Source organism: Rhopalosiphum padi, chromosome 2, assembly GCF_020882245.1.
Source record: "Rhopalosiphum padi isolate XX-2018 chromosome 2, ASM2088224v1, whole genome shotgun sequence".
NCBI lineage: Eukaryota > Metazoa > Arthropoda > Insecta > Hemiptera > Aphididae > Rhopalosiphum > Rhopalosiphum padi.
Window position 1 is genome coordinate 45,306,809 of NC_083598.1, and position 27,049 is coordinate 45,333,857.

At 30.9% G+C, this 27,049-nt stretch overlaps 3 protein-coding genes across 4 annotated transcripts in view; 1 reads left to right on the plus strand and 2 right to left on the minus strand.

Moving 5' to 3' along the window:
- The window catches only part of LOC132920365 (tubulin polyglutamylase complex subunit 2), a 38,681-nt gene that overhangs the window by 3,388 nt on the left and 8,244 nt on the right, over nt 1–27,049 (plus strand). Inside the window, exons 3-4 of one of the 2 annotated variants that reach the window (XM_060982700.1) lie at nt 807–1,282; nt 2,902–4,592. In XM_060982700.1, the coding sequence (XP_060838683.1) occupies nt 807–1,282; nt 2,902–3,072 (647 nt within the window). In that variant the 3' untranslated portion in view covers nt 3,073–4,592. Of the gene's footprint in view, nt 1–806; nt 1,283–2,901; nt 4,593–27,049 lie in introns of those variants that run through there. The other variant, XM_060982701.1, reaches the window with a different exon arrangement.
- On the minus strand, nt 6,410–23,420 carry LOC132918889 (titin-like). The gene is made up of 3 exons (XM_060980233.1): nt 23,282–23,420; nt 7,861–19,170; nt 6,410–7,794 (listed from the first exon to the last, which is right to left on the minus strand). Exons 1-3 carry the CDS (start codon nt 23,342–23,344, stop codon nt 6,634–6,636), a joined length of 12,534 nt encoding a protein of 4,177 aa, XP_060836216.1. The 5' UTR covers nt 23,345–23,420; the 3' UTR covers nt 6,410–6,633.
- The window catches only part of LOC132920361 (uncharacterized), a 33,085-nt gene continuing 31,286 nt past the window's right edge, over nt 25,251–27,049 (minus strand). The window contains exon 10 of the mRNA XM_060982694.1: nt 25,251–25,649. Within this exon, the coding sequence (XP_060838677.1) occupies nt 25,593–25,649 (57 nt within the window). The 3' untranslated portion in view covers nt 25,251–25,592. The remainder of the gene's footprint in view (nt 25,650–27,049) is intronic.

The window sequence follows — 27,049 nt, forward strand, 5'->3', positions numbered from 1 at the left end:
ATTTTGTATAAATATATTTATTCGATTTAATACATTTTACTATTGGGTAATTTTTTAGTAATAGGTACAAACGTACAGTTGAGAATACTCAATTTATATTTTTCCAAACTTTAATAATAATTTTTATCAAACGATTTAAAACAATATTCAGTACTGGCCCAGACTAAGATAAATAGCAAAAATCAATTTCAAAATGCAAATAAAAAGTTTGACAACCAAAGAAAGTGGCTCAAGTTATTTTGGTTTAAAATTTTTAAGTAGTGAAGAAATCGAGGAGCTACGGTAGAACAAAGTAAAAAAAAAGTATTACCGAAAAAATAAAAAATACTAAACATTAAAATTAAATATAAAATGCGATAAGTACCTAAAAAATAGAGTTAATTTATTAAAATATTTAGAATGTGTTAGCCTTAGCTAACGTGGTATGTACCTAACCATATTTGTGAGTTATTTTCTATACATACAAATAGGCACCTTATATTATTAAGACCTTATGACTGTAATAATGTTATGCTCTCGTATTGTAATAAGTAAACTTAAACATTGAAAAATATTCAGCAATTTTTCAACTTGGGTTGAAAATCAGTGTATTATGTCATATTTACATAATTCTTGTTATTGAAATAATAATATTTATTCTTTAAATTAAATATAAATGTATTATTAATTGTGGAATCAATAAATGTAGATTACTACTTATGATGTAGGTATCTTTTTTTTACATTTTTAGACAACGAAAATAAGAGAGGTTCTTTTAACAACTTATCTTGTTACATTCGTAATAACAATACATTTATTGTACCTAGGTATCACGTCTGATGTAGCAGCTGCTGCCGTCGGTGGCACTTCCAACTTACCCATTGGAAACATCACCGTAAATCCGCTGTCCGATTTGGTCCGTCTGTGCGACGTTAAATCGGACACGGTCAACGTAAACGTGATGCGTGATCTACAATTGCTGGACCGGCTGTCCGACAGGAACACGCCAGACTTCACAGAGAACTCAAAGATATTTGAATTGGACTCGAGCTCGGACGTAGGCCATGTGTGCCTGGTGTACCTGGATGATCGGACGTCAGTGGCATCTGTGGCGGCGAACCGGTCGGACGTCCATCCACGCGAAGAGCACAGCAGCGCGTCAGTTTGGCTGTTGGACACAACGTATCGCTGGCACTTGCTCGCTCCGAACTTCAGCAACTATTTCAGAAAGGCTCTGGTCCACATGGGCCTACCCCATTGGCAACTTAAGTTTACCGACATGGGACTCACGTCCATCGGCGAGGTAGGTTATTGTAAAATATTATACAATTGTATAATACATGTTTCTTTTTTCTTTTTCTTTTTTTTTTACTTAAGATTTAATAGATGGTTGATGACTTTTTGTTCTTAAAAAAAAAAATCCCTAAGTACATTTGCATGTATATAATAAAAGTTCTATCTAAAAATATATACCTATATATCGTTGGGCTTATATAATTTGAAAAATGAGAACATTGTTTGTTTAAACACCTTGATTTTAATTCATATTTTAGGAGGATTTAAGTATTTTATTATATATTGAAAACAATGGTAAATTCAGAGTTTGGCTGTTCCTAGTTTGAAGTTATAGCCATTTTAAGTTTAAGGTTTTACGGTACTTTATAAAATATAAGTATTATCGCTGTAATTTGAATAACATTTTATCGTTGCTCATTGGTTAACACTTAGTGTACAACACTTTTAGTTAAATGTTTCGAATTTACGACACCGTTGGCTGTACGTTGTGCCTTTTTCTTTTATTTCTTATAACTTTTTTAAAATATGCTCAATTGAATTATTTAAACTAAGGAATAAAGACATTCCCAAATCTGCAATGCAAAACCACCTCAGGTAGATCATAGTATAAAATAGATTTTTTTTAACTTTACATATGATATTATAGACTTAATGAGTTCACTTATTGCTGCTACATTCTCTTGAGAAATTTAAATCGAAAAAGGATGTGTTCAAGTATAAGATTCAATAATATTATGTTTTTCTGGTTTTTCAATATTTTAATATTTTACAATATTATTATAATGGGATATTGGGATGAGATTATGAGAATTTCATATTAGAAAAATAATTGAGGTAGCTTTGTCATGAAATTCCCAAATACTTTATATTATATAATATTATATAGTACGAGTAAGTCCCAAAAATCTCGTGTCACTTGTATTTCGATGGCAAATGAATACATATATATATATATATATATATATATATGAAGTTTTTAATAGTAATAAAAAGATAATAATTATGACATACATTTCAAACTTCGAGACATCAGATAATAAACTTGATGTATTCATAAGATTTTTTTATAGTCAATCCATAAAAATTCATTGTCATGTTAAGTTGGAGACCAAAGAACTGGACCTCTTCTATCCGTCTATAATCTATATTTTCGAGAAGAGCTTATCCAGATAACTTCTCGTAACATATAGGAATTATGAAAAGAGACAGTTGAACACTTTCTTGTCTAAACATATACTTTATTCTGCTTATATTTATTAATGAAAAAATTATTGGCCCCACACCCTTTCTTCTAAAATCTCTATACTTTTTTCCGTTTCAATTGTCTTTGTCGAAACGTTAATTAACTGGTGAAGCTCTACGAAGAAACAAATAGTTGAACGGATCGGTTGGAATATCTGTCATACTTTGTAGTATTTAGAATTTTAGAATTTTCATTAGCAGTGTGTGATATAGTTATGTGATAACGAATATATTATGATAATTGATTACCTCCATGATTATTTCATTCCAACCATGGACTAAGAATTAAGATAATATAAAATATTATATGTGAGTCTGTGATTATAACTGCTTATATTTGAAAATTATCTAAATAACACGCTATAAAAAGGCTTTTTTTTTCAGTTTTTCATGAATTTGATGGCCCCTCATTTGAACGTGACTGATCGAGTTCCTATAATCGGCCAATTAGACGATGACGAACAGTGTACTATAGATAACGCTGCACCACTAAACCACTTTGATCCTAGTATTTTAAAAACCACATTCAAAATGTCCAAAAGTAAAAAAAAATAAGACCAAATAAGAGTTCCTATTTGAATTAAGTTATTTATTTTAATTAATGGACTGTTAATGTATAACAAAATTCTTTGAAAAATAATAAATTAAACTAAGTTTAAAATAAAAATATTTATCTATGCTCGGAATTAATTATATTATGGTATCAACTATAGTCGTGGACTCGAAAAATGAGCACTGACCGACGACCGTTATGCACGTTTGGTATTTTAATCTCTTAATATATTTAATTTTTATTTACATAATATTATCTCGAAATAAATAGACAAATTAGTCAATTCTGATATAACCATGGTGTATTTGTGCACTATTATTCCAAAATATACACACACACAAACAAACTAATATTAATAAACATGTTATATATACGGTATTACGATTTTAAAAACCCTTATAAATTCATTAATCAGATACATGCGAATAGACTGTTTTAAGAGATTTATTTTAATGTTCTGAAACTTTGGTCAAAGCTTTTTTCTTAGCAGGTATTTTTTTGTTCGTTAGAGGTCCTTTTAGTTTCATGTGGTAGAATAACTTTTTATTTGATGTCTTAGATATTTCAGCCTTCAGGGTTAATAGTATTAAATTAAAACAAACGTATAAAAATGATATAATGTATATAAAATGTTGTCAAAAATTACGAAGATTGTACCTACACATTTATGTAGTTAGTTAAAAATATATTAATTAGGTATTTCAATAGGTAGGTACATTGGCGCAACTAGGTCTAAAATATTAGGGAGACTGCAGGCCCACAAATAAATACTTAATTTAATTTACTTATTTTCATGCTTTCCAAAAAACCAAGAGGATCGTCTGGATTATTTTCATATCAATAGTAACAACTGTGAAAATACGGATTTTTGGTGTATTAAAAATAATAAATAAGTTTTTTTGTCCATTTTTCATCAAAATAAAACTAAAATATTGGATGGTGACCGCCATAATGCCGCTGGTCGATATGCCCGCATAATATTTATATTATAAAAATATTTTTAATGAATATTTGAATTACCTATATGTATATTGGAAAATAAACTAATATTTTATATTTATACAATTTAATTTTGAATAATTCTGTTATAATAATTGTTTACGTCATATTGTATAAGACGTATCTCACATTATCACTATTTTATGCTTAAATTATTATTTAATCTTAAATAATCATAACAATTTGGGGGAGGGGAGACTAAAATTTATTTTGAGGGGGCTAAATCCCCTTAAGTCCCCCCTAGCTGCGCCAATGAATAGCTATTATAGCTACAATATTTCTTATATGAGTAGTTCTAATTGAAACTCAAAAATATAAAAGCACAATTTATTTTTATAGACATTTGAAGTACAAATCTTGATAAAATTGGATTTATTGGATCTTATAAACTATAAAATAAGAAATTTTAGGGATTTAAAGTTTTATGTAGATTATTATATTTTACTGTGCACAAAGTAAAAAATATTTATACCGTGTAACTTATGATAAAATAAATAACTATAATAGCAATATAAATATATAATAAAATATACTTAGTATAGTTTATCATATGGGTACAATTATTATTATATATTTATAATTTTTAATTACATTTTTTCTTTTAAATTTAAGTCTTGCTTAGTATTATATTTTAAAATTCTAAATACAGAAACTGTTTAACTGTTATTGATTAGGTATTCAGTTGTTTTTGTAAATAATTTACAGGATAATATTGTATACTTGATTTCTATAATAATTTTTTATATTATTATGATAAGTATTATTTGTAACTGTAATATAATTTAAAAGTATGTATATAATATTGATTTTTAAATAACTGTAATTAATACTGAACAGTTAGAGGGGTTCATTATTAAGAAAAGAAAAATAAACTTTACATATATTTTTTAAGCACACCATACACGTATGTACACTCATGATTAATCAATAAATATCAATTTAATCATATTTTCCGAATAATAAAATTATTTTATTTTTATGTAGTTAATATTTTATATTAACACTTAAGAGGACGCCATACCCGCATGTGTTGTTTCTGTCTTAATAACGTACAGCATAACAAATTTTCGTTCAGCAGAATACATTTTGTGATGTTAGGTTTAATATTAGAGTAAATTTACCTATTATCAAATTTAAAGGTGAGCGTAAGAATATTCTCTAGAGTCTAGACATTAACACATGCTATTAATGATATTATTATTTTAAATTGAGTTACAGCTATGTGAAATATTACAACTTTAAAATGTTCATAACTCGTCAAAGCGTACCCTAACTTAACAGGGTCGGGTTGTGTGGGCCGGTGATACCCGATTGAGCACGGTTGTTTTTGGCCGACCTTTTTGACGACCCGATTGAGCACGATAAAAAATATAAATATTGTGTACAACGTTGTCAGATTTTCACTTTTTTATTGATCGTATGATTTAATGTATATATTATATTTTTATAGTTTTTATAGTTTCGATTATATTATATTATAAATGAATTAATAGGTATAGGTACTTTGTAGGAATAAACGGTGGTTTTAATAAAATACGTGAAAATATCGGTTACGACTTAGTATTCGAAAACCAAAAAATTAACTTCACTATAAAGGCTTATCAGGAATATTCTAAATCTAAAAATGCTGACAATCTACTTAAATACTTATTAAAAGTCGGAAATAAGTATTTAGGGAAAGAAATTTGAATTTTGACTTTTTTTTTATATGTATATGAGTGAAACTTTGCAACTATTTTTTATTAAAATGTATTTTATTTTTTAATAATAATATTCTACGGTATCAAGTGGCAACGTCGCGCCTATTTTCATGCTCAATCGTGTTGTTTTTGGGGTTTTTTGGGGTTCCTATTGTTTTATCGTAAGTCGTAACCGTGCTCAATCGTGTTCCAGCCGTGTGGGTGTCTACCAAGTCTCAATACGTTTGACTACATTCCAACGTTGACCTAATATTTAAAATGTGTTTGAGTGTATTATACATTTTAGCGAGAGGATGTACCTCTCCATCATTTTTTACCAAGATGAACCTCAAATCCATTCATCTGACGGAGCACCAATATTGATAAAATACCTAATTATCTACGTGCATTCTACTTCCTGTTACATGTGTAGCGAGTATTAATTTGGTACAGTCTTCACCTGTTGCATTTTTATTACATTACAATATATTTTTTTTTCATTTTGTTAAATTTGCACTAATTTAACTAATGTTAATGAAGTGAGATTTTAGAACTACAATAAAATTCATAAAAAAATATCATGAAAATTGACGTTTAAAAATAAAAAAATAAAATATATAATCATGTAAATAATATTATGACTACTTAAATTATAAAATAATTAAAAAGTCGTAACATTTTTATTCAATGAAATATCAATTATATAATAAATTGAATTATTTTTCATACGAATTTGTATATTTTTAACGATTTCATTATGAAGTAAGAGTTAAAAATATTCAACATATTAAATACAAATTTAATAATTTCTAATGTGTGATAACAACATTTTTATCAATAATAATACAAAAAAACATTCGTTAAAATTTATAGTCGTAAATAAGTTTAACTACTGTTCAAAGTTCTAATTATTTCTTCTACCATTTCTTTTTTGGTCATTCCATTTCTCTCAGCCTTTTTCTTCACATCCGCAACCATAGCGTCGATTACTTTTTTACTGTTCAGTTTTAAAAATTTTGGATGTTTATTTTTAGATAGCAATTTGTATTTATTCGTTTGATCCCCAACGAATTTTTTCAATTGCGATGTATCATTTACTTCTTTGTACTCTATCCGTTTGTTAGGATGTACAACAATTACACCCAATGACTGTCGCTTGTTTGGGACTTTCTTTGGTTCGGGTATATTATCGTCTAGGTCAGGTACAGTTTTTAAAAATTCTTCGTTTTTCTGAGCAACTTGTTCAGGATCTTCATCATCATCATCTTCGTCACTTTCAGTGTTTCCATCAGAAGTTGTCAACGTCGGTGTAAAGTCTACTATATTATTTCGGATATTTTTACCAGATTTAATTATTCCCACAGCTTCTTTCAATATTTTCGCCCTGGGATGTTTATCACTCATAATCACTCTACCGGATTTCAACAGTTTTAATGTATCTGCTCCGATTCCTACGGTAGACATAGCGGAAAGCACAAAACAGTCAATGTTGCTTATTGCCGTGTCCATGTGCTTTGATAGATTGATAAGTTTTCTTTGAGCTTTGATCTTTTTCTCTTTCATTGATTTTGCATTACACGGTTTTTCAAAGATATTATTTATTAATTTATCCACGTCAAACTGAGGAGAAATAAGTGTCAATATATCTTTTGCTGAATCTGGAACGATTGACTCATTCTCTAAGATGTTTGTTAACATTTTGCGAGTGGACTGTGGACCTTTTTGATACAGTTCCTTAAGGTTTTCGGCTGTTTTCAGGAAATCTTTAGCTAACGGAACCACTTTGATAACCAAGTCACTAATAGTTTGCTTCAAACCGGCTTTCAGAGAGTAGCTGACTGTCCTTAAACTTTGATCAACATCATTAAATGTCTGTGAGGCTTTTACATTACCTATTGCATTTTTTATTGTTGCTAACATATTACTTCGCATCTCACTAGTATCTAAAACGCTTCGATAAGCAATTTGCTTGGCATCTTGTGATGCAACTTTTTTAAATCTGTCGTATGCATTACGTTTACATTGGTCCGAATTGTATTCTTTAAACTAAAACAAATAAAAACAATTTTTAAATAATTATATAATAAATTTAAAACTAATAATTATTATTACCAAAAATGAAGAATAATCATCATTATCTGCATTTGAATCTAGATCATCTTCAGCTTCCAATGAGTCTAATTTATTATGTAAAGCATCAGGTAACCCATTCGTAGTAGAATATGTTTCATCATTAATAGGTATTCTTTCATTTGTTTCTTTGTTAATTACGTATGTTCTAATACGTCTAATATGTCTCTTTTTTTTAGGGTTCCTTCGAATATCCTTTGGTTGTGTCTCAGGGTTTTCTGTCGATTTTTCATCATTTTGAGTACTACTACTTTCTGTATCTACATTCACAGGAATCATCTTTCTCCTACCATGTTTTTTTCTTCTAGGTTTATTTGAGTTACTTGTACAATCAGTATTGCTATCTGGAGAGTCAACTTCAGTTTTGGAAGGGATAGAAACGTCTTCTTGCACATCACTTTCATTTTTAGGAATAGGCTCATTATTATCTTGATTTTCAACTGGATAATTATTGGCATTATTGTTTACGAAGGATGCAGGTTCATTATTATTTTCATTAACAAATTGAGGTTGTCTCGATTTCCTTCGTCGTCTCAATTTACGAGGACTTGGTTTTGCAACGTTTCCATTTTCATCCATGTAATTTGGAGATGCGTAATTCTCTGATGGAACATATGAATTGTCAGGGTATTTAACTAATTCAGGTTGTTCTTTCTTATTTTCTATATCATTTCTTTCTCCATATCCAGTATCTGGTACATCATCAACAACATCATTATTGTTGAATGGAACGGATTCATTATTGACATCTTGATTATCGACTGGATAATAATTGGTATTATCATTATCGAATGACGCAGGTTTATTATTATTTTCATTGACAAATTGAGGTTGTCTCGATGTCCTTCGTCGTCTCAATTTACGAGGACTTGGTTCTGCAACGTTTCCATTTTCATCCATGTAATTTGGAGATGCATAATTCTCTGATGGAACATATGAACTGTCAGGGTATTCAACTAATTCAGGTTGTTCTTTCTTATTTTCTATATCATTTCTTTCTCCATATCCAGTATCTGGTACATCCTCAACAACATCATTATAATTGTAAGGAAGAGACTCATGATCTTGATCATCAACTGGATAGTTATTAGCATTATTGTTTAAGATGGATGCAGGTTTATTATTATTTTCATTGACAAATTGAGGTTGCCTCGATTTCCTTCGTCGTCTCAATTTACGAGGACTTGGTTCTGCAACGTTTCCATTTTCATCCATGTAATTTGGAGATGCATAATTCTCTGATGGAACATATGAACTTTCAGGGTATTCAACTAATTCAGGTTGTTCCCTCTTATTTTCTATATCATTTGTGTCTTCATATCCAGTATCAGGTGTTTCATATCCAACTTCATTATTGTTGAAAGGAACGGAATCATTATTGACATCTTGGCTATCGACTGGATAATAATTGGTATTATCATTATCGAATGACGCAGGTTCATTATTATTATCATTGACAAATTGAGGTTGCCTCGATTTCCTTCGTCGTCTCAATTTACGAGGACTTGGTTCTGCAGCGTTTCCATATCCATCCATGTAATTCGGAGATGCATAATTCTCTGATGGAACATATGAACTTTCAGGGTATTCAACTAATTCAGGTTGTTCCCTCTTATTTTCTATATCATTTGTGTCTTCATATCCAGTATCAGGTGTTTCATATCCAACTTCATTATTGTTGAAAGGAACGGAATCATTATTGACATCTTGGCTATCGACTGGATAATAATTGGTATTATCATTATCGAATGACGCAGGTTCATTATTATTATCATTGACAAATTGAGGTTGCCTCGATTTCCTTCGTCGTCTCAATTTACGAGGACTTGGTTCTGCAGCGTTTCCATATCCATCCATGTAATTCGGAGATGCATAATTCTCTGATGGAACATATGAACTTTCAGGGTATTCAACTAATTCAGGTTGTTCCCTCTTATTTTCTATATCATTTGTGTCTTCATATCCAGTATCTGGTGTTTCATATCCAACTTCATTATTGTTGAAAGGAACGGAATCATTCTTGACATCTTGGCTATTGACTGGATAATAATTGGTATTATCATTATCGAATGACGCAGGTTCATTATTATTTTCATTAACAAATTGAGGTTGTCTCGATTTCCTTCGTCGCCTCAATTTACTTGGGCTTGGTTTTTCAAGGTTTCCATATTCATCTGTATCATATGCAGCTTCATTAAATTCTGGAGTTTCGAAATCCTCTTCAACCTCCGTATTATCGGGGGTTTCAACCAGTGTTTCTGGGTTGTTATTTTCTAGACCGGAAACCGGGTTTTTACGTTTTCTTCGGCGTCTATTTGATTTGGATGGACTATCTGCTTCGTTTTGTGCATTATTGTCGTTTTCATCGAATTCTGGTGTTTCAGAATCCTCTTCAACTTCCGTATTTTCGGGTGTTTCAGCTGGTATTTCTCTGTTGTTATCTTCAGTTAGTGGTTCATCATCATGGTCTTCGACAGTGTCATACTCTTCAGACACTTCAAGCCCGGTAACAGGGTCTTTACGTTTTCTGCGATGTCTTTTTGGTTTGGTTGGATTATCTGCTTCGTTTTGCTCATTATTATCGTTTTCATCGAATTCTGGTGTTTCGGAATCCTCTTCAACCTCCGTATTATCGGGGGTTTCACTCGGTGTTCCTGGGTTGTTATCTTCTAGACCGGTAACCGGGTTTTTACGTTTTCTTCGGCGTCTATTTGATTTGGATGGACTATCTGCTTCGTTTTGTGCATTATTGTCGTTTTCAACGAATTCTGGTGTTTCAGAATCCTCTTCAACTTCCGTATTTTCGGGTGTTTCAGCTGGTATTTCTCTGTTGTTATCTTCAGTTAGTGGTTCATCATCATGGTCTTCGACAGTGTCATACTCTTCAGACACTTCAAGCCCGGTAACAGGGTCTTTACGTTTTCTGCGATGTCTTTTTGGTTTGGTTGGATTATCTGCTTCGTTTTGCTCATTATTATCGTTTTCATCGAATTCTGGTGTTTCGGAATCCTCTTCAACCTCCGTATTATCGGGGGTTTCACTCGGTGTTCCTGGGTTGTTATCTTCTAGACCGGTAACCGGGTTTTTACGTTTTCTTCGGCGTCTATTTGATTTGGATGGACTATCTGCTTCGTTTTGTGCATTATTGTCGTTTTCATCGAATTCTGGTGTTTCAGAATCCTCTTCAACTTCCGTATTTTCGGGTGTTTCAGCTGGTATTTCTCTGTTGTTATCTTCAGTTAGTGGTTCATCATCATGGTCTTCGACAGTGTCATACTCTTCAGACACTTCAAGCCCGGTAACAGGGTCTTTACGTTTTCTGCGATGTCTTTTTGGTTTGGTTGGATTATCTGCTTCGTTTTGCTCATTATTGTCGTTTTCATCGAATTCTGGTGTTTCGGAATCCTCTTCAACCTCCGTATTATCGGGGGTTTCACTCGGTGTTCCTGGGTTGTTATCTTCTAGACCGGTAACCGGGTTTTTACGTTTTCTTCGGCGTCTATTTGATTTAGATGGACTATCTGCTTCGTTTTGTGCATTATTGTCGTTTTCATCGAATTCTGGTGTTTCAGAATCCTCTTCAACTTCCGTATTTTCGGGTGTTTCAGCTGGTATTTCTCTGTTGTTATCTTCAGTTAGTGGTTCATCATCATGGTCTTCGACAGTGTCATACTCTTCAGACACTTCAAGCCCGGTAACAGGGTCTTTACGTTTTCTGCGATGTCTTTTTGGTTTGGTTGGATTATCTGCTTCGTTTTGCTCATTATTATCGTTTTCATCGAATTCTGGTGTTTCGGAATCCTCTTCAACCTCCGTATTATCGGGGGTTTCACTCGGTGTTCCTGGGTTGTTATCTTCTAGACCGGTAACCGGGTTTTTACGTTTTCTTCGGCGTCTATTTGATTTGGATGGACTATCTGCTTCGTTTTGTGCATTATTGTCGTTTTCAACGAATTCTGGTGTTTCAGAATCCTCTTCAACTTCCGTATTTTCGGGTGTTTCAGCTGGTATTTCTCTGTTGTTATCTTCAGTTAGTGGATCATCATCATGGTCTTCGACAGTGTCATACTCTTCAGACACTTCAAGCCCGGTAACAGGGTCTTTACGTTTTCTGCGATGTCTTTTTGGTTTGGTTGGATTATCTGCTTCGTTTTGCTCATTATTATCGTTTTCATCGAATTCTGGTGTTTCGGAATCCTCTTCAACCTCCGTATTATCGGGGGTTTCACTCGGTGTTCCTGGGTTGTTATCTTCTAGACCGGTAACCGGGTTTTTACGTTTTCTTCGGCGTCTGTTTGATTTGGATGGACTATCTGCTTCGTTTTGTGCATTATTGTCGTTTTCATCGAATTCTGGTGTTTCAGAATCCTCTTCAACTTCCGTATTTTCGGGTGTTTCAGCTGGTATTTCTCTGTTGTTATCTTCAGTTAGTGGTTCATCATCATGGTCTTCGACAGTGTCATACTCTTCAGACACTTCAAGCCCGGTAACAGGGTCTTTACGTTTTCTGCGATGTCTTTTTGGTTTGGTTGGATTATCTGCTTCGTTTTGCTCATTATTATCGTTTTCATCGAATTCTGGTGTTTCGGAATCCTCTTCAACCTCCGTATTATCGGGGGTTTCACTCGGTGTTCCTGGGTTGTTATCTTCTAGACCGGTAACCGGGTTTTTACGTTTTCTTCGGCGTCTATTTGATTTGGATGGACTATCTGCTTCGTTTTGTGCATTATTGTCGTTTTCATCGAATTCTGGTGTTTCAGAATCCTCTTCAACTTCCGTATTTTCGGGTGTTTCAGCTGGTATTTCTCTGTTGTTATCTTCAGTTAGTGGTTCATCATCATGGTCTTCGACAGTGTCATACTCTTCAGACACTTCAAGCCCGGTAACAGGGTCTTTACGTTTTCTGCGATGTCTTTTTGGTATGGTTGGATTATCTGCTCCGTTTTGCTCATTATTATCGTTTTCATCGAATTCTGGTGTTTCGGAATCCTCTTCAACCTCCGTATTATCGGGAGTTTCAACCGGTGTTTCTGGGTTGTTATCTTCAAGACCTGTTATTGGGTCTTTACGTTTTCTGCGGCGTCTATTTGATTTGGATGGACTATCTGCTTCGTTTTGTGCATTATTGTCGTTTTCATCGAATTCTGGTGTTTCAGAATCCTCTTCAACTTCCGTATTTTCGGGTGTTTCAGCTGGTATTTCTCTGTTGTTATCTTCAGTTAGTGGTTCATCATCATGGTCTTCGACAGTGTCATACTCTTCAGACACTTCAAGCCCGGTAACAGGGTCTTTACGTTTTCTGCGATGTCTTTTTGGTATGGTTGGATTATCTGCTCCGTTTTGCTCATTATTATCGTTTTCATCGAATTCTGGTGTTTCGGAATCCTCTTCAACCTCCGTATTATCGGGAGTTTCAACCGGTGTTTCTGGGTTGTTATCTTCAAGACCTGTTATTGGGTCTTTACGTTTTCTGCGGCGTCTATTTGATTTGGATGGACTATCTGCTTCGTTTTGTGCATTATTGTCGTTTTCATCGAATTCTGGTGTTTCAGAATCCTCTTCAACTTCCGTATTTTCGGGTGTTTCAGCTGGTATTTCTCTGTTGTTATCTTCAGTTAGTGGTTCATCATCATGGTCTTCGACAGTGTCATACTCTTCAGACACTTCAAGCCCGGTAACAGGGTCTTTACGTTTTCTGCGATGTCTTTTTGGTTTGGTTGGATTATCTGCTTCGTTTTGCTCATTATTATTGTTTTCATCGAATTCTGGTGTTTCAGAATCCTCTTCAACCTCCGTATTATCGGGGGTTTCAACCGGTGTTTCTAGGTTGTTATCTTCAAGACCTGTTATTGGGTCTTTACGTTTTCTGCGGCGTCTATTTGATTTGGATGGACTATCTGCTTCGTTTTGTGCATTATTGTCGTTTTCATCGAATTCTGGTGTTTCAGAATCCTCTTCAACTTCCGTATTTTCGGGTGTTTCAGCTGGTATTTCTCTGTTGTTATCTTCAGTTAGTGGTTCATCATCATGGTCTTCGACAGTGTCATACTCTTCAGACACTTCAAGCCCGGTAACAGGGTCTTTACGTTTTCTGCGATGTCTTTTTGGTTTGGTTGGATTATCTGCTTCGTTTTGCTCATTATTATTGTTTTCATCGAATTCTGGTGTTTCAGAATCCTCTTCAACCTCCGTATTATCGGGGGTTTCAACCGGTGTTTCTAGGTTGTTATCTTCAAGACCTGTTATTGGGTCTTTACGTTTTCTGCGGCGTCTATTTGATTTGGATGGACTATCTGCTTCGTTTTGTGCATTATTGTCGTTTTCATCGAATTCTGGTGTTTCAGAATCCTCTTCAACTTCCGTATTTTCGGGTGTTTTAGCTGGTATTTCTCTATTGTTATCACCGGTTAGTGGTTCATCATCATGGTCTTCGGCGGTGTCATACTCTTCAGACACTTCAAGCCTGGTAACAGGGTCTTTACGTTTTCTGCGATGTCTTTTTGGTTTGGTTGGATTATCTGCTTCGTTTTGCTCATTATTATTGTTTTCATCGAATTCTGGTGTTTCGGAATCCTCTTCAACCTCCGTATTATCGGGGGTTTCAACCGGTGTTTCTAGGTTGTTATCTTCAAGACCTGTTATTGGGTCTTTACGTTTTCTGCGGCGTCTATTTGATTTGGATGGACTATCTGCTTCGTTTTGTGCATTATTGTCGTTTTCATCGAATTCTGGTGTTTCAGAATCCTCTTCAACTTCCGTATTTTCGGGTGTTTTAGCTGGTATTTCTCTATTGTTATCACCGGTTAGTGGTTCATCATCATGGTCTTCGGCGGTGTCATACTCTTCAGACACTTCAAGCCCGGTAACAGGGTCTTTACGTTTTCTGCGATGTCTTTTTGGTTTGGTTGGATTATCTGCTTCGTTTTGCTCATTATTATCGTTTTCATCGAATTCTGGTGTTTCGGAATCCTCTTCAACCTCCGTATTATCGGGGGTTTCACTCGGTGTTCCTGGGTTGTTATCTTCTAGACCGGTAACCGGGTTTTTACGTTTTCTTCGGCGTCTGTTTGATTTGGATGGACTATCTGCTTCGTTTTGTGTATTATTGTCGTTTTCATCGAATTCCGGTGTTTCAGAATCCTCTTCAACTTCCGTATTTTCGGGTGTTTCAGCTGGTATTTCTCTGTTGTTATCTTCAGTTAGTGGTTCATCATCATGGTCTTCGACGGTGTCATATTCTTCAGACACTTCAAGCCCGGTAACAGGGTCTTTACGTTTTCTGCGATGTCTTTTTGGTTTGGTTGGATTATCTGCTTCGTTTTGCTCATTATTATCGTTTTCATCGAATTCTGGTGTTTCGGAATCCTCTTCAACCTCCGTATTATCGGGGGTTTCACTCGGTGTTCCTGGGTTGTTATCTTCTAGACCGGTAACCGGGTTTTTACGTTTTCTTCGGCGTCTGTTTGATTTGGATGGACTATCTGCTTCGTTTTGTGTATTATTGTCGTTTTCATCGAATTCTGGTGTTTCAGAATCCTCTTCAACTTCCGTATTTTCGGGTGTTTCAGCTGGTATTTCTCTGTTGTTATCTTCAGTTAGTGGTTCATCATCATGGTCTTCGACAGTGTCATACTCTTCAGACACTTCAAGCCCGGTAACAGGGTCTTTACGTTTTCTGCGATGTCTTTTTGGTTTGGTTGGATTATCTGCTTCGTTTTGCTCATTATTATCGTTTTCATCGAATTCTGGTGTTTCGGAATCCTCTTCAACCTCCGTATTATCGGGGGTTTCACTCGGTGTTCCTGGGTTGTTATCTTCTAGACCGGTAACCGGGTTTTTACGTTTTCTTCGGCGTCTGTTTGATTTGGATGGACTATCTGCTTCGTTTTGTGTATTATTGTCGTTTTCATCGAATTCTGGTGTTTCAGAATCCTCTTCAACTTCCGTATTTTTGGGTGTTTCAGCTGGTATTTCTCTGTCGTTATCTTCAGTTAGTGGTTCATCGTCATGGTCTTCGACGGTGTCATACTCTTCAGACACTTCAAGCCCGGTAACAGGGTCTTTACGTTTACTGTGGTGTCTGTTTTTTTTATTAGGTTTATAATCTAAATTATTTCTTTCCTTTATAGGATTATCGTTATTTTGGTGGTTTTTATTTGAATTAGGTTCTTCAGAACTTGTTTCATATGACGTTGAATCTTCTCCCATGCTTTCTGCTGCGGGAATAATATTCTCATTATCTACACCATTTAGTTCTGCACCTTCTACACTATTTAAGTCTTCATTTTCATCCAACTCTTCTGTTTCTTTTGATTTGTTTTTTAATTCTTTTTTTGCTACATTATCATCAATTGGTTCTTTATTAGAATTATCATTTGGGTTATCCTCATTGTCATATGGTATGTCTTCTCTAATGCCTCCTTTTTCTATTGTTTCCTTTTCCTTTTCACTATTACTATTAACGGATGATTCTATTTCCGGAATCGCATCAGATTTTATCTCATTTTCCTTATTCAAATTGTTTTCGTCTTCTTCTTCTATTGTATCATACTCTTCAGAAATTTCTTTTCCGTCTTTGGGATCTATACGCTTTCTGTGACGTTTGGCTTTGGGTTGGTCTGAGGCATTTCCTTCATCCATTGGTTCATCTGCATCGCCATTAACATTCTCTGAATATTCGATGTTCTCCGCATCGTTTTCGTCATCCGCATTGTTCGTTGACTCTGATTCTGGAGTTTCACCTGATTTGATAGCATTTGATTCATTCAAGTTTTCGTTGTCTTCTGCTAATGCCTCATTTTCTTCAGGTATATTCTTTCCGTCTTTGGGATCAATACGATTTCTGCGATGTTTTGCTTTAGGTTGGTCTGAGGCATTTCCTCCATCCATTGTTTCATCTGCATCGCCATTAACATTGTCTGAATTTTCGATGTTCTCCGCATCATTTTCATCATCAGCATTAATCGTTGACTCTGATTCTGGAGTTTCGCCTGATTTTATAGCATTAGATTTATTCAAATTATTTTCGTCTTCTTCCATTGTATCATACTCTTCAGATATTTCTTTTCCGTCTTTGGGATCTATTTGTTTTCTGCGTCGTTTTGCTTTAGGTTTGTCAGAGGCATTTTTTTCATCAGTTTCTTCGTTTGCATCGCCATCAGTATTCTCTGAATTTTCGAGTTTCTCCGCATCATTTTCATCATCAGAATTGACTGTTTCTTCTTCATTATTTAAAATTGGTTCATTGTCATCATGTACTTCCGTTTGCTGTATTTCATCAACTGAATCTAGGTTGACATCAGGTTTTAATGGTTCCGTATTGGTGTCATCACTTATAGTTTCTTTTATTTTTTCTTTATTTTCATCCTTATTCTTTTTCTCAGCCTCGTTCTCTTTTTCTAGTAAAATATTTCGTATGTAACAAGCTTTTGATGCTTTTTCCTTATTAATATTTTTTTTTAAATTAGTTGCTGCTAATTTTCCTTCGTAGATTTTGTTCATTGCGTATAATGCAGCGTCTTCCATTTCTTTTGTTTCGTGGTTCAAATTGTAAGCTACTGCTAACATTTTGTAATAAGTAGTCTTTTTCATGCCACCGATCCCATTTTTATGACTTGCATCATCTAAGACTTTTAAAATATACTGATTAGGATCGTACTGTTTACCTAACAAATATTTTATACGTTTAATGTTTGAATCATTTTTAAATTTTGTTTCATATCTTTTATTTATTGGTGTTACATTAGCACAAACATCTTCTGCTGCATTCACTAAATTATCAGACAGTTGTATGTTTGTACTGACCATTTTATCATAAAATTGTTGAATTATGTCATTTTCTATCTTTTGTAAATTTTTGTAACTTTTAGTTACTTGTATTTGGGTTTTTGCTGATTTTTTTATATTATCAAAGTCTGGTGTTGTATTATTCAATAAACTTTCACATTTCTCTGATTGTTGACTAACCTGTGAGTCATCTAATTCTATTAGTTTTCTCCATGGTAATATTGGTGTTTTTTCCCGACTTGTTTTTTTATTTATTGTCTTACCTTTTTTATTATTTAGCGATTCTTTAGTGGGTGTAATAAGTGTCTCGTTGTTAGCGGTATCAGGATTAAATGATGTTTCTTTAATAGAAGAATCTATATTATCAGAAACATTATTATTTGTATTATCATCGTTTTTTAAATCTGTTGGTGGTATTATTTTAGTTTCATCTTTATTTTTTGGCTCAGTAGGCAATTGTGTGTCCTCAACTGAAAAAATAGATTTATCTGATGTTTGGCTGTTATCATTAGATGGTTTTTCAATTTCAGCCTGGGTAGATGGAATAACATTTTTTTCATTGTTAATCGTTTCTTGTTCAACTGCTGGCAAACTAGGTTGGATATCGTTAGTAGAACTATTCTCAATAGATTTATCTTGTTCATTATCATGTTCAACCGGATTTTCATCTGCTGTCTTAGTAGTAGCTTTCTTCTGTTCTTCACTATAAGTTAATTCACCTGAATCAAGATTCCATTCATCTTCGAACTTCAATTTCAATGCTTTAGCTAATTCAACTGCGTTTTTAAGTTTGTTAATATCATCCCCCACTTTAATTTCATTAATTGCATCTTCACCAAGTGTCTTAACTTTTTTTTTCACTAATTTTACAGATTTGATGCCTTCAAAGAAAGTTTCCAAGGCCTTTAGAGCATTATCATTTATAGTTTTCGAATGATTAGCTAAAGAATTCCACAACGAATTAAATTCTTTTTTAGCATTTTTTTTTTTTTCGTCATAATTATTTTTTAACTTTTCATGATCAGAAGATATCTCAAGAACCTTGTTGGCCAATTTCATAAGATCATACCGGTTTCCAAATGATCGTATAACACGATTTACCAATGGTTTTTTACCATCAACTGTTGTTTTCTTAATATTTTCTAATTCTTTATTTACGGATTCATTATCTAATTCAGTAAATGATACAAGTGATTTGAATGTGTCTCTAAATCGTAAAGCAGTTTTTTGAACTAATTTTCTTACAGATACGAGATCTGCAGATGAATTTTTAATTTGCGTTTTTACATCACTTACTAAGTTTACTATATCTTCTGTTGTTTTATTAGGTTCAGGTAATCTTGTGTTAACAATAGTTTTCGTATTCTCTAATTTTTCGTTGAAGTTATTCATAGAATTTTTACACATTTTCGAAATTTTTTTTAAATCAATTTGATCTGTAGAATTTTCAAGTGTTGACCACTGATCCCCTATAGTTTTAGGATCTAAAGTGAGCGATATTGCATTCTGAAAATATATAAATACAGACATATTAAAAATGATTCAGTATATAAAGTTTATCTATTTAATGTTTTTGATTAAAAACCAAAATTTACCAAAATAATGTTGGTTTACTGTCAATAAAATTAGTTATGCAATACATTTTTTTTTATACGGAACAATTTATTTATTAAAGTTATTAATTTTACAAATACATACATATATTTTGGGTGTGTGTTATATGTTTCGTTATGTACCTTAGTATAAAAAATACTACACACGAAAAGTATGGTGACACAATTTATTTGGCAATTAATAAAACAAACATACTAAATCCAGTGTGAAGAACATAGTCCCCATTGCGTGAATTGAATAAAACAATTAAACGGAGATTACACGTCTTAACGGCGAAAAGTTAACCTCAGATGTTCACCAGAAACATTTTTACGATTAGAATACCAAAGTTACAGTGAAGTCACAAAAATTCCGCCCAGATTATTCACCATAGCCAAAACCCCATTGCTCTCATAGAGATTGATTATAATATATAAAGGAAAACGACACAAGAGCTTGTCAGATGATTAATGATATCTAAGACACTTGGAGCAAAATCGTAACACTGCACAATGCTGAAAATACTAACTTATACATTTTAATTTATATTTTATTTTTAAAAAGTATTTAGTTGTGTAACGTCCCCTCTTCACAATCGTCTGAGTTGAATAAATATTTATATTATTGATAAAACAGAAGTGTCATATTAGCAAAAGATAGACTTTCTGATAAGTGGAATATAACATTATAATTATACATCATGGGTCACCAAATGGAATAATATATATGATGTTTAAATGAAAAGATATTCAAATTTGAGTCGATAACTTTGGATTATTACAAAATATATTCACTCAACCAATCAATTTAAAAACTTGAAACAAGGCTTCTCATACATGTTTATTATAATAATTGAATTATATATAAGTTATATAGCAACAGATGTTTTTATAAGCATTTTAAGTTCAAATTTTTTTTTTAAATTCCATATTTTAACAAAGAATTACAGTTTTAATTATTTTCTTGTGATTCGAAAATATTTTTCGGAAATTAAGTAGGTTTAACGTATACGAGTATTATTATATTTTGTATACACAATAATATTTTCAAAACATTAAAATTAATTGTATGCTATTACCTATTTGTAGTTTCTTCCGTTTAACTAATATAAAGACATCGCTATCCTTAATTATATGAGACCAGTAGTAGTTGGATTATTGCGGGTTTGACCAAATAAAAGAAACAACTTTCCTGTTATTAATGTAATAATGTTTTTATTTATTTTGAATATAAAATTTGTAAATAAGGTAGTAATAAGTGTATTGTACATATTGCGATAATGTATTTATTAATCTATGTTTATTAATATTTATATTTAGAATTAAATATTAATAAATGCATTTATTTTTATTTTTTTTTTGTTGATTTTTGTTTGTTTTTATTTTGTAAAGAATTTTTCACTATCTGTTCTTGCAGCTGCTTCAAAACCATCATATTATTTTCAGATTTTATTTAATTTTCATCAACCTATTGGAGACAAGTACTGTGGCTTGTATAGCAGTTGAATGCTGTACTGTACGGAATTTCGGGCATCTTGTGTTCTACCTCATTATCACGTCTGTCTTGCTGAATTTTATCATCGGTTGAAAATTTTCTTCTTCGTTTTCAGTGTTCTGATATTTTACGTTATGTTCTGTAAGACGTTTAGATTTGTTAGAGTCAAGCTCAGCAATGGTTTCATAAATATATGTATTTAAAAAATCATCGTTTTCAGAGTCTTCTTGTACTAACGTGTCAACTAACGTGCTGAATTAAAAGTTGTAATGTAGGCCATTTTTTTTTCATTGATGAAATTAACACCTTAGTAGATACATTTTCTCAGATATAAGCAAAATTGTATACAACATCGTTCATATTATTGGTTTTTATAAAATCGACAATGTTTCCCTTTTTTATAGACAATATCGTATAATAGACATTTTTTTAGTGGAGCTACAACTATTTGAATTATTTTTTGATTCATTTGCTGTAACGATGGGCACATGTTTGGAGATAAGATCATAATTTTTATAAAATCTTCTTCAGGCTTAAAGTCAATGGCATGTCCTATACAATTATCTAAAATTAATAACGGTTCCTGTGATTAATTTTGCTGTTTAAGAAACTTTTTAACAGATGTAATGAAAAGTTCATTAAACTTGTTTATCAAAAGTTTTTGTGTTATCTAAACTCGATATTTAGGCTAGTAGGCAAGTAAATTATTGACCAATTTAAAATATCAAAAATATGCTTTTAAAATTTTAAGATTTTTTAATTGCTTGATGATTATTTTGTTACGCGTGTCTGTTATGTTCTTGACGAAACCAGATGTATAAGGCATCACCAATTAAAGGAAACTAAACATTTCTCATTACTTTTTGGTTACTTTTGTGATCATTCAAATATTTTCAACTTTTGTCACGATTTTTTTTAATATTATAAATCGTAGCACGTCCGATACCATAAGACTCCGCTTAATCAGTTATGTTTCTAATCAATTTTTTTGATTAATTCTATGTTTTAAATTAATGTTTATGTTGTATGCTTACTTATTAAAGATATTGACGAGTACGTATGATACAACGAACATATAAATAAACCGATAATAAAGTTAACTGATGACAAATAATTAAGATCGAGGAGTGAATAAAGTTCATTTAAAAAATAAAATACATATCGGATATGTTACGTATATTAATTAAGTCCAATTTACAAATTACACTACTCGTTTAGGTATGAGAAAAAAGAAAAGAAAAGAGTATCAGATTCCTGAAGTTGTCGGGTTGACGGGTGTCGGGCTAACGAGATCTTACTGAAATAAACTATCTCCACCCAGAATCATTTTTACATTCAATGATTTATTATTAAATTCAAATTTAATATATCCATTACATTGACCTTTTCAATGATGAGCTATATATTTTTCCTTTTTTTCTTATTAATTCAAAGTATTCATTATATTCTTTTTAGCTATTCTAATTTTGTAAAATTAATTATTTAATACATTTGTACCAATTCATCCCATATTTTATCAATAGCTTTTTTTAATTATTTACTTTTTAGACAGTTTTTTAGTCTCCAGTCTTAATTTAAAATAATTTCGATAAAATTAAATTTCTTAATAAAATATGTAGATGTTTAAATATTTTTAATCTCTATTTAGTAATCATATAAAGTAACAAATAAACCAAAATTTAAAATTCTCTACATTTCAGTTATATTGGTATCTGTGAGAATCTTCTAAATTTTTGATAGTTTGAAATAATGCTCACCATTAAAAATATTTGTATTACTAAAAATGAATCATTATAGTTTTAATTTTTTATGAAAATATATATCTTGTGAAATTTAAGTATATCTATAATTTTTAACAATGTTTCTCCTTCATAATAGACGACCCACCTGGAAGGCCTACCCCTATTATTAAACTCCTAATCTTAGCCAGAAACATGAATAAAATCAAAAATATAATAAATAAAGTTAAAAAATAAAATTATAAATTACAATATAAATTATATTACCCAAAACTATCAATGTTAGAAAATTTAATTATTATTTATTTTCTCTTTAAAACTTTTACATTATTGGAAAATATGGTTTTGACACTTATTTACTTATTTTTTTTCATAAGAATGTGTCATATAATCGAAGTATTTTGGAACTTTACTAATGATTTAAGGCATTTATTTCGAGAAAAATAATTTGTACTTGATACATAAATGGATAATTTTCTTATAATTTAAGACCGTTTGCAATATTTGACTTTAAAATCCAGATTGCTGTTGATTTATAATCCATAAATGGGAATTGAAAAAACTTCATTACATAGCATCACTTTAGTAAATATCTATGCATTAAATATCCTTAGAATCGGTTTAAACCTAAGACTATTGAAATTGGTTTAAAATCTGTGATAAAATAAATATAAAATATGCTACTCAATATCCATAGTTACTATGCCTATATATCTACTGAATTTAGATTGCAGTGATAAATATTATTGGCCGTATAAGAATTCTGTTTTATAACATAATACTTCACCTACCTGTATCATACAGATTAATGCCACTGCAATGAGTAAACTCGACGACACTTTTAAGTACCACATTTTTAAATTATTGACATATACAGTATAGACACGAAGTCTACTAAACGTCAATAAGGTGTATCATATCTATATATAATAGATGGGCCAACGAGTAATTGTAGTTGTCGGTTCGAACAATTATCGGTTGTTATTAGCTCTTAACATTTTTATTTTAGCAATTTTTGGTGTACAAGAGAAACAAAAGGTAGAAAAAAAAATTGAATATTTACTACAGCAGTTGTTGTTGTTTTTTTCGTTGCAATTCGTAGAATAATTAGCAACTTGTGCAATCGCGACAGGTCGACGATCGGGTAAACAGAAAACTATTACTCGTATTGATAAGCCAAAAAACAATATTATAATGACTGTTGTTGTTTAAATTCGATTCAAGTGCGTAATGCTAATATAAAAATATATTCTACAGAGAAAGTATACAATTTTAGATTATTAGATTATTTAATTCTGATAAATCTGCAATTTTGAGAAATAATTACGGTTTTGTTACGTTTTAAACGAAAAAATAAAGTTAAAACCATATTACAGTGAACCTGTGCCGGGGGTGAGTTCTCGTGTAATGTAATAAATGTCGCTTATCACTTTAAAGTACATTAGATCTTAATAATTAGTAAAACGTTCAGCATTTTGCTGTAAATATTTTTTTATTATACGTAATATATTTTACGTTGGTATACAATTTTAACGAAAATATCTATACCATTTTAATATTACTTATTTAAAAATAAGAATAGAATACTTTTGATAAAAAAAAAAAAATATATATGTATGTTATTCTACAATAAAATGTTAACTAAATATATTCAAATTTAATGTAAACTAATTTATCACGTAATTTTATAACATTCATATTATATTATTAACGTAGTTGAAATTAAATTTTAAATAAAAATTTCTAATCGTATATTTACAAATATAATTTGTCGATCTGTAATTAATGTAAAATATGATATACCTAGATATGTTAAAATTTGTTGAAAAAACCCCATATTTTTATTTAACTTTTGACTTTTTATTAATGATTGAAATTGAAAAAATCCAATTGAATCATTTTTTTTTTCTGTTTGTTTACTCCATTTACTTTATTTAACTTCAAAAATAAATAATATTAAATTAACGTTAATTCAATAAAATTACTTATTATACGTTATTAGTACTTTATGAAACTGTAGGCTTAACTTTAAATTATCAACACTTTTGGTTTTAATATTAGGGAGTTATTATTTTTTTTTTTTATTAAAAACTTGTAATTTAAAAATTTAAATTTTATTTGACATAGGTAGATAATTTTTAAAAAATAGAAAAGGGTATCTCAATATGATCACAAAATGTTTACTTACAATCAAGTGACATTAAACGATTAAACATAATTATACAGTTAGTAATAGTACACTATATAATGATGATAGCTACATTACTATTATTTAAAAATATTGATTAATGATTATCTTCCAAAATGATTTAACAATATATGTCAACATATAACGTTCAATATTATGATAAACCATAAAACATGTTAATGGCACTTTACTGAAAATTGAACGGTATATAATATAACTGTAAAGTAACGTAATTCTTGCTGCAATATCTAATACATAAGTCTATAAATTTAGCTTAAACATTATATCTACTTAGAAGGAATCAAATTTAATTAAAATTATTAATATCGAATCAAATCATCTAATATAATATATATATTTTTTTATTCTTTAAATACTTTCAACTTATATGTCACATACATTGACGAGTAAATCTCTACAACAACGTTGTGTTTTCATTTCATGTTTAGATTCTTGGATATGAATATACCTATAGCCTTTTATTTTTAAAACTTTTTTCGATTGTTTAAAATCTAATATTTATCACGAAAACGTCAACTCGTTCGCTTTGTGTACATATTAGTTTACGGCCAATATACGTTTCAATTCGAATGTCGAACGAGTTTTCAAGAAATCATCGGATCACGTACAATTGCAACAGCATAGGCCGAAGTGATCGGGGTCATCACGTCATCGTGTCCGACAATATTAGATTTTTAGAAACATCGTAAATCTCAGTATCCAGACTAATATCTATTCGGTCTCGTTTGTAATTCAGAGATGTCCAATAAGTATAATATATATTGTGTCGTCGTTTCGAGGGAACGTTTGCCAATAGAGATTTCCACGTGATCTTGCTCTGGATATTATACATTCATTCGAGTTTATCAATGTATACTTGCCCGAGAGAAAAAAGATCACGAGTTTAAATAACGTCAGAGCTCGTACACGATATTGATGACAATGTTTTTTTTGTTACTTAGTAATATACCCTGTAAAAAAAAAAAATACAGAAATTAAAATATTTTTGTCTTTGGTTACCTACATTTGATTTGGTTTGCAATTATTGAAAAATCCAATATTAAAATATTAAATAAAATCATATGTTTTAATTATAGTATATTGTACTAAAAAATATGGGCATTTTATTTAATTTCGTTAAATGCCTTTAATCAAATATTTTTATTACGATCACACAAAAAATAAACAAAGTGAATTAATGTTTGGTCATAATTTAAATATTTTAGGTATTTAGTACGATAATAAAATTAAAAAATTAAAGGGAAGGGGAAAGTGAGGTAAGTAACCGCTCTTCGATAAATTAAGAATTGAGTATACCAGATACCTTATCAATGAGTAGGCTACTGTAACAAGCGTATTAAATTTGAACTCAACGATAAATAATTGGATTCGAAAAACAATGACGACGATTTGTCAGCCTATTATTATATAAATATAATATAGTCATTAAAATAATAATTATTACTATTACAGTATTGTATTTTACAAGCAGTAATATACACCGTAAATATTCAATAGCATAAAATTAATCTAAACATTTATAAAATGTGATAATGTATATAAAATATAATAATATACACAAAAGTTTCATATTCCTACAAAAACTATTTTTTAACTACATCAAAATAACTAAAATCGCTTACCTTTGTTTAAATCGAATTTGGTCCAAATATTAACTTTAAATGTCAATAATAATTAATCAAGTTTATATACTAGATAGATTTTTTAATGGTTCTAGAGTGAACTACATACTTGATAAAAACCTCGTATCAAATTTTTTGGCCAGAAAAAAAAATGTATTTAAGCATTAAATTTATAGAAAAGTAACTTTAAAAAGACTATAAATATAGGTCAAAAAGAGTCAAAATATTTTGAAAGTTACACCATGTAAGAAATTATATTATAAAAATTTGATAAAAATTGTAAGTACCTATCTACGGTTATTCGTTTTTTGAACTAGACAACAAAACAAGAATGTTATTATAGTGTCAAATACTATAATTTTGTATAAAATTTCCCATTTTTCACTATTTTTTTCTCTTTATTATCAAGAAAACTTCTGACAATTTTTACTTATCACAGTTGTAAAATTAATACATTTTATACATTCATTGCTCAATTGCTGTACTCAAAATCTACGATAAATAAGTAGGTAATATACAATTTTTTTTTTAATTTCTTTATTTAAACAAAGAATACAGTGCCTATTAATAGATTAACGTGAATACTGAAACAGATAAACACCTGTAGATTAATATTGCGTTACTTATTTTGAATAATATTTTAATAATAATTAATCAATTTTTAATATTTAATAAAAATAAATAATTTAATTAATTTTTATGCAAAGCAAAAATGTATAATATACTCA

Bases quoted from the DNA above. Each gene is read 5' to 3' on its own strand.
- LOC132918889 (XM_060980233.1), bottom strand. From the start codon at position 23,344: ATGTGGTACTTAAAAGTGTCGTCGAGTTTACTCATTGCAGTGGCATTA. The intron at 19,171-23,281 runs GTAGGTGAAGTA...ATATATTTTCAG, and splicing joins CATTAATCTGTATGATACAG to AATGCAATATCGCTCACTTT. The intron at 7,795-7,860 runs GTAATAATAATT...TATTTGTTTTAG, and splicing joins ATGATTATTCTTCATTTTTG to TTTAAAGAATACAATTCGGA.